Below are 14,856 nucleotides of genomic sequence, written 5' to 3' on the forward strand. Positions count from 1 at the left end.
AGTTTTAACATATCGTTTACATCAAGGTCAGGTATGCTATGAGTCAAATTTTTATAAATATGGTCCTAGTGACAGTATTTTGATTATTTTTGTCCTAATCCATACACACACACAATTTCTGTGATTAACACCATTTAGCCCATTCATGTGGATGTTAATCATACTCGTGCCTATACCACCCATTAAAACCTTTTTAAAGAGCATGTGCACAGTGTAATAGCAAGGACCAGCCCAACAGCTGTCTCCTTGCAATGTGGCCCACCACACCTCAAAAACTGCTCAGGGAACTTGATATAGAACCAAAGACAATAGGTATGTTCACATGGCAAACATATTCATATTGTGTCAGTGTGACCAAAACTGGAGTTTTAATATGCACATAAACACATCACCAGCTTCTGCAAACTGGACTGACACATTCACATAATATGGATGTAGATTGATTTATTCCTGTGTTTATACACTCTACTACACTCAAATGGGCCATGGCACAATGTACATGTGCCAAAGTTCCTTTTTTTTGTTGCAAAGACTACTTTTTATAAAGACAGTAAATGGACCGTACTTGCACGATGATTTTCTAGTCTAGTTGACTACTCAAAGCACTTACACACTACAAGCCACATTCACCCCATTCAACCATCTCCACACACACAGCACATCTTAGTCTATACTGTGTTATAGCCATTGGTACACGGTACTTTTTTCCACCTGTAATACACACATTAAAGGATGCCTCAGAGGCAAGTGTCTTGCCCAAGTAAATTTAGATGTGATCCAGGTGAGATAAATCAAACCACCAACCTTCTGAGTGGCAGGTGACTGCTCTTTCTCCTGTGCTACAGCTGACCAGTAAAGTGTAGTTGAAAATTAATGCAGGAAAATTCCCAATAAAGCTGCTCTAAATCATATTTTTTTTCTGGGTAGGGTTTCGTCAGACAGATGCTAAAAGTATTTCCTGACTGTCACTATGCTCTAAAAAAAATCCTGGTTTTAAAACCGCAGCTTCATCTGACAAATTCATGATTCTAGTAGATTAAAGACAATGTCTATGTGGGGAATTCAGCCACACTTACATGTTTGATCATCTCCCACAGAGAAACTGAGAAACAGCAGCATATCTTGTATATTTTCCTCACATAGTCCACAATGTTGCTGTATCACACAAACTTCAGTCAATAACTGAAGTCCCGTGCATGTAAATAATTGTAAAGGAGATGATCCAGTTAAATGGTCCAGTTGAGCTGTAACAGTAGCTCGACTTAACAGTTCATGTAACCATGCTGCATGACATAGCTTCAAAACTGCTTGGATTCCAATTCAATCAGTAATTAGCAGGATGTGCCACAAGAAACCAAAGTAACTTATAAGATCCACAGAGAACATAGGACACACAAAGAGATCAGGACAGAGTGTTTAAGAGTGTAGAGCTCCGACTCACCAAGTGGACATGTGCATGCATGTTGGGCACGAGGCACTGTACAAAAAGTGAAGGGGAGAGAGAGTGTAAATGTCAGTGTGTTGTGTTTGTCCTGTGGCGCCCTTTGACCTTTCCAGCAGGGCACCACACTGCAGTGCTGCATTCATCCCTGGACCGTTTAAAGCGAAGCCCTGGAGCGTGTTTGGTACAGAGAAAACAAACTCCTGACTCACACTCTGTCATCTCTGATGTCATGTTCGCAGCTGTGCCCACCCATGTCCCAAACTAACCCTGAATCACCCCTTTTAGGCTGCTCATTGCAATATATCTGCTAAGAAAAGTGACAACACCTTTACCCCACATTACTCCAACAAATGTTGCATGCTCGCTCAGTAATCTGATCTGGGATCAGTTAATAACTGGAAGGGATGCATTCAAAATGCTTCCGCAGTAAAGCAAATTAGTACACAAATAGTGTCGTTATTCTGAATATTTGTGACAAGAGTACTTACTTTGTATGGCCACATACAGCCCTACATCTTACATTTGATTCTTACTGATTCACTGATATACAAGCACTAATGTAACATTGTCAAGGCCCTGATTTATCCATCCATCCTTCCATTTTCTATACCCGCTTAACCTGTCGATCGGGTCGTGGGGGGGCTGGAGTCTATCCCAGCGGTCATCGGGCAAGAGGCGGGGTACACCCTGGACAGGTCGCCAGTCCATCACAGGGCAACACAGACACAAACGAGACAAACAACCACACACGCTCACACTCACTCCTAAGGACAATTTTAGAGTCACCAATTAACCTAACATGCATGTTTTTGGATGGTGGGAGGAGGCCAGAGTACCTGGAGAGAACGTACGCATACATGGGGAGAACATGCAAACTCCACAGAAGAAAGGCCCCAGCTGGGAGTTGAACCTGGAACCCTCTCGCTGTGAGGCCACCACACCACATAGCAGCCCTACCCCGATTTATCTAAATTATATTCTATTATCATGTGTTTTCCATAAATTGAGCACATGTTTTGCATGTACAGTCAGCTCAAAATAGTAAGTACACCCTCTTAATTCAAAGGTTTTACCTATTAGTACAGAATAAACAAAAAAAAGATAAATTGGAAAAAAAAAATACTGTCTTCAGGTGTTAAATGAACAAGAACACATGACATGTTCCTCAAAGTCATCGTTGATATGGTTGCTTTTTTTTTTCTCCATATGGCATTATCAGTCTCTCACATCATTGTGGAGGATATTGGTCCACTCTTCCTTACAAGTTTGCTTACATTTATTATGGTTTGTGGGTATTGTGTATGTGACTGACTTTAACTAGGCCATTGCAACACCTTGATTCTGTCATTTATTAAACATTCATCAACATTGTTTTCCTTCTGCATGACCCAGTTTCAGCTACACTTTAGCTGTCAGACAGATAGTCTCACGTTTGACTCTATACATTGGTATACAGAGGACTGCAAGGTGTCCAGGTCCTGTGGCACACAAACACAAAGCATCGCCCCTACACTACAGTGCTTCACATTTAATATGAGGGGTTTGTGCTCATATGCTATATTCGGTTTTCACCAAAAATGGTGATGTGCATTTTAAACATCTCCATTTTGGTTTCATCTTTCCAAAGAACATTGTTCCTGGGGTCTTGTGCTTTATTCAAATATAACTTTGCAGACCTAAGATGTACTGCCATGTTCTATTTGGAGAACATAGCAACCCTTTAAAACAAGCCATACTTATTCAGTATTTTTCTAATTCTAACTGTCAAACTTTAACATGCCAACTGAGGTCTATAGAGTCTGAAATGTAGAGCTTTTTTTGCAGTTTCTCTGAGCGCAGTCTGACCTTGGGGTGACTTGCAGGGATGCCCACTCCTGGGATTGACTGGTAACTTGTTACAGTTGGTGGTGGTGGAGAGAAGAGGACCCAAAATGTGGAACAGCAGACTGGAGGTAGACGGAAACTTGACACAAGATTTATTGAAAAAAAGCGCAACAGAGCTGGAAAACCATCAACTCAACCCTGAAAACAAACTGACAAAAAGAAAAAAAAAAAAAAAAAGAAATGCGAAACAGACCAGCAAAGAACACACTAGAGTGCCAATCCAGAGGGTTGTAAACAGTGAGGAGCTGACAAAGACTGAGCTTAACAAAGGAGAATAAATACTGGGGGAAGCTAATGAGGAAGTGACTGCAGCTGACGTTGATTCAATTGGAGACAGGTGTGAAAGTGGAGCTGCTAACCAAAACAGGGGAACTGAGGATAACTAGGAGTAAAGACTTGAACAAGAAGCTGAAACACAATACAAAGTTTAAGCAAAATACCAACTAAGAATATAGAACAGAGAAGAACCAATGAGTTCAAAGAAAACAACCAACTAAGACCACAGAAGAGTAAAACAAAGAACTAAGAAATATCTAAACCATAGAAAAGACCAGAAACTCAAAACACAAACAATATGCAGTAACAAAAAGACTAATCAAGAGGAGACAAACACAAACAGAATGAATCTTAGTTTAAACCAATGACTCAAGACTCAATGACAAAAAAAAAACAGAATTAAGACAAGAACAAAGACAACCAAAGATGAAACAATCCACAAACCCTACACAACTGTCTGTCTGTTTTCCATTTTTTAATAATCTGTCTCACTTGCTGTCTCACTCTCTGGCCTTCCCAGATTGATGGGCAGCAACAATTGCTTCTCCAAGATCACTGCTGATGTCTTTCCTTACAATTTTGCTTTCAGATGTTGAGAAGTGAAAATACATGAAATACCACAAAATACAAATGATCTACTTTAATTTATCTATGCAATTTAATAAAAATGCAACTAGGTACTGAATAAGTAAGTACCAACAGTACGTCTGATTTTAATTATCGTTTTGTTATGTACAACCGTTTGCCATGGTACCCATCAGGCTAATACACAGCAGGTGCCCCTCAGAGATGTGTGAAACAAGAAATTATAATCAGTTTCAATCAGAAAACACTTGACATATTATATTTCCAAAAATAGATTACTAATGCATTAAAGTGATCTTCTCAATATTAATTATGCCACTGTAATTACAAGGAATGGGAGGTGTGTCTTCCAAGCAATATATCAAGCTAACTGTTCTATTGCTGCCCAATTATATAATTCATACAAAGGAAATACACTTTCATGGCATAGATTATTTGATTGTTTTTGGATTATTTTTATTTTATTTATTTATTTATTTTTTCTTAATTTACTGTAACATGCAAGAGTCACTGTATGTTTTAAAACTGCCTCCTTGTTCATAGGGATTTTTTTTTTATGTTGATGAACCAGCCTTATCAGCATATCCTTCCAGAGGACATACTGTGTTACGCCATGTAAATTGTTTTGTAGAGGACTTTCAAAGAGTGGGAGGTATGTTATTTTTGTGTCCTCAGAGTGGGTTAATTGTTATATCCCAAAGAGTTACGGAGTAAGGATAAACTAAAACTATTGAGATGATGGAGACTTGGTTGCAATAAATCAATGAGTATAAATGGATAAATCAGAGGAGAGAAGACTGTAGCTTTTAAGCAGAAAACACAGGATCAGTGACAGCTGAAGAAGGAGGAGAGTGAACTGCACACACAAACAAGGAGAGAACATGGAAAAAACCTAACGACAAACATGGACCCTGACAGTTGCAGCAAATCATTTGAATCTTAGTGCTAAAATGGTAAAGCGTATATGTGTGTTCTGTGCTGTAATATGGTGCAATGCACAGTCAAAATTCTCATTTAGAAAAAGACAAGAAATTCGATTAGATTTAGGATGCAGATGAGCCATGCAGCTCATCAGTGCAACTGGACAGTGATTTTTTACTGTGATGATGAATACACACGTCAACAATTCAACGATGACTCCATAAAGCTCATCAAAAACATGTACTGAAAAAGATTATAGGATCTTTGAATGGAGCTGATCTGAATTATTAGCACAACATTTCTTAATTATTTGAAAATGAATGTAAAGAAACCACTTAATTTTATCGCAGTCGTGTAATAAAACAACATTTACTAACAGCATTTAACGTTCACCTTTACAAATTTGATCTCTATTCCTCAAAACAGAAAAAAGGAAAACAATAAGACTGGCTTATACTTCAGTTTAAGTGTTCACATGACCAAGAATCAACCAATAAAAGATAGTTTAACACTTTTTTGCTGTTCATTTTGCTGTGCAATACAGCAGAGGTCAGTCTCATGTATTAGCCATCAAGCAAACCCATTGGGATAGTCAATTATAGATAATTAGTATATATATAATGAGTAATAAGGTGCAAGAGCAGCAAATGCAAGAAAACTAAATGAAGGAAATTCAATAAAAATACAATTTGTTCATAGACTCGTACATAAAAGTTGACCATGAAAATGCTTTGTTGTTTCATCACAATTAGCTGCTATTGTAGAATTGTCGCACCTGCCTCAAGGAACTGGAATCAGTTTTAAAAATCAGGACGGAGTCAGCAAGTTATTTCTAAACTGAATGGGTCAGGGTCAAAAGGTAAGTCATGATGTCGTATTTCTGTCACATCGTCCAATAATATGCCACATAACTGACATAGCTGCACCGCAGATTATATCTTTATATTGCACATGTGAAAGAGTCGGGGTATATTTCAGGTCCTGGACAGATGAGCAACAGCTACAGCAGCTGGCACATCTCCAGGTCATTTCTTTAGCACTGTGTTGCTGTGTACAGAGCACAATGGCAGAGCTGATATTATGACATATCTGTCTGGCACAGTTCTACCTCAATGGTCCTTTCCTGCATAAATTTTCTTTAACAAAACTGTTTTTGTCATTCATCTGGAAAACAGCAAGCTTGTAGAGCACTTTCTGACCAGGAGCAATGGGAGCTCCACTTTTCATTAACGGTGGCTGAACATCCCTGAGCCTGCAGCATCTGTCAGCTTGGCTGCATCACAGCTCACAGCACTGGGAGTTGACTTCAGCACTCATTTTTTTTTGGAACTCACAATATCTGTCTTTCTGGGTCAAAAGAGGCCTTTTTTCTAAGTGAATAAACTGCTGTCAACTTTAACTGAGCTTAATGAATTATTTTTGTCTCTTATACCAGTTTTGAATGTTTATCAGGCACCCATAGATGATGCATTTACTAGTTTAGCCAAATTAACTAATTAAGCATGCAGCATTACTGGCTCACGGGCCCACTAAACTTTAACTGATTTAGTAAGTATAGTTTATTTCAGAACTGAAATACAATAATAGGCCATTTCACCTATATTTATATTCTATTGCTTTAAATGTGATGATTTCATTCATGAATTATTTGTCTCTATAGTTAACTAAAGGATTTATGGAAGCAAAATAAATGTTCATGACCAAGCAAAATAAGATTAGAGCTTTGTTGGACTGTTTGAATCTATTACAATTTTAACTGTTCTGATTAATGCAGCGAGCTCCATGAAATATCACATTAATGTCAATGACTTCATCTAGAGAAGAAGTGAGGGACTGCTGTGAGGGAAACTGCGCTTCTTTATACGGCACCCTATGGACATTTCGATACAATCTCACAAGACCGGACGTTGTGAGGGATGCCCCTGTAGCACAATTCTGCTTTTAGTCTCCAAGTGTCGAGAATATACAACATCTATATTTATTTATTTATTACTACAATATAGCTGACTGCCTGAGGATCTGATATAACAAATGTGATGAAAACATTTCCATTTTCAGATATCTGGAAAGGGGAAAGCTTTCTGAAAAGGTCTAAATATAATATGATATTGAAATATACAGCACCATGAGATGGTTGGCTGGGTTCTGGACCTGCAAGTTTCAGTTCTATAGTCATTGGATCCACTGACCTGTCCGGTTTTAATTGTGTGTTGTTTCTCAAAGCTAATCCTTTCCCTCTGCGCTCTTTTCTCCCAACTAGATGAGGCAGATGGCCGCTCACGCAGAGTCTGGCTCTGCTCGAGGGTTGTTCCTTATAAAAAGGGAAATTTTCTTCCCAACTGTTGCCAGGTGCTGCTCAAGAGGGATTGTTGGGTTTCTCTTTGTCAGGTTTTGACCCCATTATGTAATGTGCCCTGAGACAATTTACTGTATGTTGTGGTTTGGCTCTGTATGAATAAAACTGAACTGATCTAAAAACTTAAACTAGGACATTTGCTCAGCTTAAGCTATAATATGTTGATGAGGAAAGGCTTTTGAATTAAGTTTAGATCCACCTCCTTCACTGAAATAGTTAATATCCTTTGCCCTTATCTTATATACTATGCTTGTTTTATGACACACACGGTGTGGTAAATCAAGCATTTAACAACACATCTTCTGCATGTTAGAAATTGCATGTATATGTACTTTAACGCTATTCTTTACTTTCTATATGAACAAGCCAGCCTGGTCACATGGTGCTTCAGAAAACAGTCATAAAACTACATTTTATTTGCATAGATGGATGTGGATTATCCATTTTTGTCATGGCCTCCAGCCTGTCTTCCAAAGGAACGCATTCCACTTGGAGATTGCTTTGGTACCTGTATTACATTCGGGAAGAGCAGAACTCGTCACCCTGGCAACTTAAACATGTGGCAGACAATGAAAAATGATCCTGAACTGAATGATGATATTTCCCGAAAATGTAACCACAGAGAAAGTGAAAACAAAAGTAAAGTGCAGAAGAATTAAGTGTGAAATTAACAGAGGGACAAACGAAAGTTCCATTTTGTATGATGTTTCACAGACAGTTTACAGTTGGACACTCGTCTCCTGGTCATTTGAGGTAAGTGATAAAGATTTTGTAAAGGCTGAAGAGAGTACAAACCCAGTAAGCCGTGATTACACACTAAATTCTCTGATGAAAAATAACCTTTTGCGTGTCATAATCCAAATCTATTGAGCCTTTAAAAATGTCAAGATTCAGCTATTACTGCAGATTTAGATTTTTCCAAATCACACTGCATCATGACCCTGGTGAAAAAATTAAGCCTGGGCAGCCTGAACTCTGCCAGAGCTCAGGAGATACTGCACAGTAACAATCAATAGCACTGAGCAAGCATCAGAGTTTTTATTATCTGCAAGGCTCTGGGTTGATCCCCCACCGTAGTAACTAATCTAATTAGAGTCGACACAGACTCCCCAGGTGCATGGTGCTGCCAAAGAATGAGAAAAGACAAAGATGTCAAAGAGATCCTCTAAAATCAATATTCAGCTACCAACTACTGTGACTTTTTCTCTTCATTCATGCAACAGCACCATCCATCTAAAACAGTCAAGTACTGTAAGTGTGCTCTACACATAAGTCATCACCTCAGTGGAAACAGTGAAATCCATTGTTGTATTTTTTCCCGCAGCTACTACAGTACAGTAAGCCCAGTCAAAGGTCTGTATTCATTCTGCTATTAACTCAGCTGGGAGACCATGTGGAAAGTATGCTACTGATGTTGTCAAGTCCACATGCTTTCCACAAGGCTCAGCAACAGACTTACATTTAGAAATATGACTCAACAAAGTCAGTGTAGGGTGTGCATCCATTTACATTTTGAATGAAAGCCAGAATGCCCATTAAAAATGGATGAAAGCGTTTTGTTTTGTTTTTTTCATTGAAAGTCTGGAAATAATATTTTCAGAGAGCACGTCATTGCTATTTCACCCTGATTCTTATCCTGAGTAGAAAGGATTGAGAAGCTCTTGCCCTTAGTGGACAGTGTTAATTACTTGAGTATGAATTATTCAGCCTCTGAACGATTCAGTGAAAGAAAAACGTATGCGGTCAATAGTTGCCAACACTTGAGAAGATTCTTCACTCCCTCTGGGGGGATTCCAGAGCAAGTGATGGGTTCCAGTTTGTATGCTAGACCAGAAAATGATACTAGATTTAAATCTCCAGCTGGCACGCTCAATCAGCATCCCAGACCACTGACTGTGTCATGGTTTGGGGTACGAACTGACTATATTGCAGGATTATGAAAGGGTGTGAGGACAAGATGGAAGAAGAAAAGGGCTCCTAAATTTTTATAAACTTGTACCATTTTCAACCTGTTTTAGTTTTTGAGAAATGTAGCATATGCTGATTGGTTGTCACCACATGATCCTCAATGCATCTCCATGGCAATAGGTAACTAGAGCATGCAGGGCCTCTGTTCTGATCCAGCAGAGCGAGATACGTGAATGTGTGAAAATCGATAAATTAATGCCACAGACTGCTGGTTGCACTATGACATCTTCCTCGTTCGTCATTTAACAGACTGGGCTCTTGCTGTATATCAATCCATCAGCATTTAAATGTATTCAGCTGGAAGCCAAACACAACTAACAGCTGAGAAACAGAGAGGCATTCATTCATTCAATCATTCGACTTCTTTCAGCGTATAATTTCAGTTCAATCTTTACACAAACCATGCAGAAAAAAAGAGCAAGAAGAAGAAGAAAAAAATCTTCTGAACAGAATGCAAATCACAGCATCAATTTTAATATTTTCCCATGAATCACACACACAGAGTGAATACTCAACTGCAAACAACACCGTCAAACTTTAAGATTACTCAGTGATTTCATAAAGTAGGATTATTCTACTTATTTTTAGGATTTCTTGAAAGATGTTAGAACAAGATTTCAAATCATCATCTGGATATAATCTCACTCCATATACTGAAATGTACATCTACGTTTATGTATTCTGTGGATACAGGCTTTTCTGTAGTCCTCATCATCTAAAATATGAAAGAATAAGGGAATAATACAAAATGTGAAATATTCTAAAAGATCCTTGACTTTACTCAACACTGCAATGTTTTTACACACTTTTGGCCTTCAATGTGAGATTTCCCTGTGAATTTTTGATCTAAAGATTTCACTTGAAAAAGTTCTTTAACTGAAATGCCATCTATAACCATTGTCGATTGTCGTCTCTTTTTAGCTTGAGTGCTAATTTTCAGATGTAGACTTTACATAAATACCACCTTATGATAATATGAGACTTTCAAGGGTTCTCTGGGAAGCTTAAAGTGGCCCATTAAAACCTTTCAGAAACTAGAAAAAAAAAAAGTAACTTTGTAAATTGCTGACTTTGTCCTGGTGTTTATCAGTATTTTTTGAAGATAGAATTGTGTCTTGAAAACGCTCACACAACATGTGTGTCGCTTCAGGCTTGCGAGATAAAGGCTCACGTTTTGCAGTAACAGTGGGTTCATAACTCGATTATTGTAAATGTTAGACAATATTTAGAGTAGAAAAGTATAGCACACCAAAAATGTAGTAAAATTGTTGATCACTAGGAACAAATCATTTGAAAAACTTAAAAAAGTGTTGCGCACTCTGGCTCCATGTGTGTCAAAATGTGTTGATCTACATTTGGGTAAATTAAATATTTTTTGTTGTTTTGCTTTACGGAACTGACAAAAAGAAAAACTGATGGCTGTATGAATGAGCACAGAGTGCAGAGGCTCAAATATAAAGCCGCTTTGTGGGATACACTACAGCTAGAACACAAAGTCCTTCTTTCATTCCCTCTTTTTACCGGCCAGTCATTCATGCCAGTTTGTGACCAGTTGCAGGTTGATTCTAGAGCAAATTGCACCCCCTTTGCAAAATAAGTGCACATCCTGAAGAGTATGTTTGCTCCAACTGTCTCTTAAACTTTCCTCTGCACTGTTGGTAGAGAACTTCATCCCAGGCTCAGGCTAACTATTACCTTCAGTGAACTTGAGGTCTTCTGCAGGGGTGTATGTGCGCCATCTTGTGGTGTAAAGTATGAAATACACTTTGTCAACGTGGGCACAGCCTGGTCACCAAATCGTTTGAGCATTTTTTTTCAAATAGATGGCTTACTAAGCTGAATTGATAGTCATGACATAAATTAGATTAAAACTAAGTTAATTCAATTCATAAAGAGGGCTGAAATTATACAATATATAACTAATGTCCTCAGCCAAAGAGGCACATTTTTTCAGCACATAGTTTTGTGTAGATTCGAGCTACATCACTATGTTTATATTTTTGTCTTATAGTCATGTTTAAACACAGTATTTATAAAGAAACTGTATAAGAATCCCAGAGGTTGACACATTTCTATTTCAATAAAATCTGAGGCTTATGTTTAAGTGTATGATCCAACAGGGATGAGAGCAAGAGTCAAATAGGCCATGAGTTACAGTCGGGAAGGTTTTTGAAGCGGCATCGCTGAAGCAGAACATGTGTGATTTTTCTCAGTTTGGAATAAGTTGGTCTGATTAACGTGCAAATCCTCCTCCGTCTCGAATTCCACATTATTTGCTCATTTGGAATTTATCCCACGTTGTCTTGGCACTGTCAACGTTGATGTCGTAATACAGGTTTTCCAGACTGTCAGATTGTTTTTCTCTGAACAAACACAGCTAATTGTGAGTGCACATGTACAAACAGACATTTGTACTTTGGAGTGATGGTCCAGTGTGTGTCTGTCAGGATGTCACAGGAATCTGGAATGGCTCTAGGTTTTTTGTTTTTGCTGATCTTGATCTTTCAGCTTGTCTCTGGAGGTAAGACCTTCCGTAGTGTTTCTAAAATCTATGACGATAGTAGTTACAGTCACAGAGACTCGTTCTTCTGTCTCTTTGGTTCACTCCAGCTCCTGCTCCAGCTGCAGGCTCGATGTTTCTCTCTGGTCAGACGGCCGACAGCGTCCTACAGAGACATAAACGTTATAACACCGGTGTGTTTGAGGAGCTGCTGGAGGGCAACCTAGAGAGAGAGTGTATTGAGGAAGTATGTGACCTGGAAGAGGCTCGAGAGACCTTTGAGAATGATGAAAAGACGGCATGTATTTGTTCATTTTGATGTCATTTACCACATATTCTTGTCCTTGTTGGCTGTACTATTAAGTGGTTTTACTTTGTGTTTTAGATGGAGTTCTGGGCAAGATATATAGGTAAGAGTATGCTTAAAGATTGATGCTTAAAGACTGATTTAATTTGTTAAAGTCACCAGTTTAACCTACAGAGAAGCTATGTACTTCCATCTTATGGGTGTCATGTCATTCCTTGTTTCAAAACTAAAGAAGATTGAGCCTTGTGTTTAGCTGGGAACACAGATGTGTATTTATCTTGCTTTTAAAAACCATATACTACTGGTGTATGTAAACTTGATACTATAAAATATTGATGACTGTGATATCCCATATTTGGATTTCTTCAGATGGAAATCAGTGTAAGTCAGACCCATGTCTGAACCAGGGCTCATGCAAAGACCACCTCGGCTACTACACCTGCATCTGTGTGTCTGGTTTCACTGGCAGAAACTGTGAGATTGGTGAGTACATGTCCTTTAGCATCATAATTAAACTAAATAAGATTTTTTTTAATTAATTTATCTAATAATAATTAATATCATAATTTATCTTTAATTTCTCTTGGAGCATTTCTTCATTTCACACTGGCCTTTAAGAGATTCATTCTTAATGTAGATAATATATAGAGCCTGTTTCTCACTGGGGAGAAGAGCCACTAACAGTACGACCATCTGTGTCTTGTTTATAGTGGGGAGGTACAATCTGCTCTTGTGTCCGGGTCAAATGACTCTAAAGTAGTTGATGGCATTTATTGACTCGCGATCCATTGGGCATTGATGAAAGCACCTGCTGGACACAGTTACTTTCGCTCTATATTCTGCAGTCACAGCTGCAAGAAAGAGCAAAAGGTTTGAAATAAGTTTGAAAAACACACATTTACCTGCCAAAGCATTTCCCACCGTGGCTATGAACATACGAGAGCCATCAATCATTGCATAAGCAGACACGACAGATCGATTTGCCAGTCCACACAGCAGCGGATCATTCGCAATAACTCTTGCTATGTTGGCCTGACTTCTGCAATCCAGTCAAAATACTCCTCTTATTCCTTGCTCAAAATGTAATGCTTTTCAGATGTTTTTGTTCACCAGCCTGGAGGCTACTTAAAACGACATCCATCTCTTTTGTAGCACAGTCTGAGTAATACTTGGAACATACGGTTCGAGTACACTGTGGGTAATAAAGTCAAGAGGAGTTTTTGGTTTTGAATTGCATTTTAAAAGACCTGAATATTTGTGTTAATCTTGGGGTAAAGATGGTATAGATGAAGGGAGAAAACAATTCTATATAACAATACAATCTGGATATTTATCTTAAGAAAATATAAAGCCTCTGAGTTAATGATAACTTAAGAGACTTTGCTCAAATCAACCTTCCGAAGCCACATTTCAGTTCTAAGGGTTAGATTTTCGCCCAGATTGTGGCTTTTTATTGTGTGTGTTAATTAGACTGGCATACTTTAAAGCTCAGTATTGACAGAAGCAATGTTTTCAGCATACAAGCCAACTTTAATGGTCATTATGATACCTTATCATTGTTTAAGACAGATTTCTAAACATATGTAAAAACTAACTCACAGGATCTTACATAACAAGGTGATGGCATGTCATTCATTACATTTGTTCAAAGGATGAGTTTTGCTTAACTTTGTCGTTTTTTTTGTCCTCAGTTTTAGCAAAAAGATGTGATGTGAACAACGGGGATTGTATGCACTTCTGTGAATTAATTGGAACCTATGGGGCAAAATGCTCGTGTGCAACAGGATACAGGCTGATGCAGGATGGCCTCAACTGTGAAGCAGAAGGTCTGGATAGTGAATTCTCATATGAACATCATAATACTGACGTTTTAATTCTTATTTCACATTGTAGATCCATTTTCTCTCGTCAACAGTTGAATTCCCATGTGGCCGAACTGCACAGACAGAAACCAACACATTGAAAAGGTCCCTGTTCGGCTATGGGAATGCAATCCTGGAACACAACACTACTTCAGCAACTAACATGACCTCTACCACATCTCCTCCTTCAACACCAGCCAGTACCACAGAGCAGTTTATTGCTACAACTTACTCTTTCGTAAAGAGATCACGAAAGAAACTACCTCTGTGGAAATTAAAGGAATCTGAAGTCGCCTTTGAAGAGCCACAGAGGCCTTTAAAACGCATCGTTGGTGGGAGGGAGGCCATTCCAGGAGAGATCCCGTGGCAGGTAAAGCATCGAACCACAGGAATGAGAATGTAAGACTTCCTGTTTGTATTAACAGTTCTGTTTACCAACTTTTTTCTTTCCCAGGTAGCGCTGATAGCACGTCCTAGTGGTCATTTATTCTGTGGGGGCTCCATACTCAGAGATCGTTGGATTATCACTGCAGCACATTGCCTGGTGGAGGCACAAGGGTCCTTTTTGGTCAGAGTAGGTAAGATTCACAGCAGAGACGTAGCAGTAGAATATCAGCAATGTACCAGTTTGCAGAAAGTTAATCTTCAACTGTTTTGACAAATAAGTTGTTTTGGTCATAGAAAAAAAGAACATTTGGTTTACTTTCTTAGCCATGTGACTTGTAGCTAGTCTTTGCATTATGTTAGAGTTTA

General features: G+C 38.5%; 1 protein-coding gene across 2 annotated transcripts in view; it reads left to right on the plus strand.

Annotated features, from left to right (window-relative positions):
• The window catches only part of f9a (coagulation factor IXa), a 123,486-nt gene that overhangs the window by 107,640 nt on the left and 990 nt on the right, over window positions 1-14,856 (plus strand). The window contains exons 1-7 of one of the 2 annotated variants that reach the window (XM_072395502.1): window positions 11,837-11,955; window positions 12,045-12,232; window positions 12,320-12,344; window positions 12,611-12,724; window positions 13,933-14,067; window positions 14,157-14,473; window positions 14,558-14,681. In XM_072395502.1, coding sequence (XP_072251603.1) covers window positions 11,859-11,955; window positions 12,045-12,232; window positions 12,320-12,344; window positions 12,611-12,724; window positions 13,933-14,067; window positions 14,157-14,473; window positions 14,558-14,681 — 1,000 coding nt within the window. In that variant the 5' untranslated portion in view covers window positions 11,837-11,858. Of the gene's footprint in view, window positions 1-11,836; window positions 11,956-12,044; window positions 12,233-12,319; window positions 12,345-12,610; window positions 12,725-13,932; window positions 14,068-14,156; window positions 14,474-14,557; window positions 14,682-14,856 lie in introns of those variants that run through there. The other variant, XM_072395503.1, reaches the window with a different exon arrangement.

This window comes from Leuresthes tenuis, unplaced genomic scaffold (assembly GCF_036924035.1).
Source record: "Leuresthes tenuis unplaced genomic scaffold, fLeuTen1.0.hap1 SCAF_11, whole genome shotgun sequence".
NCBI classification, from domain to species: domain Eukaryota; kingdom Metazoa; phylum Chordata; class Actinopteri; order Atheriniformes; family Atherinopsidae; genus Leuresthes; species Leuresthes tenuis.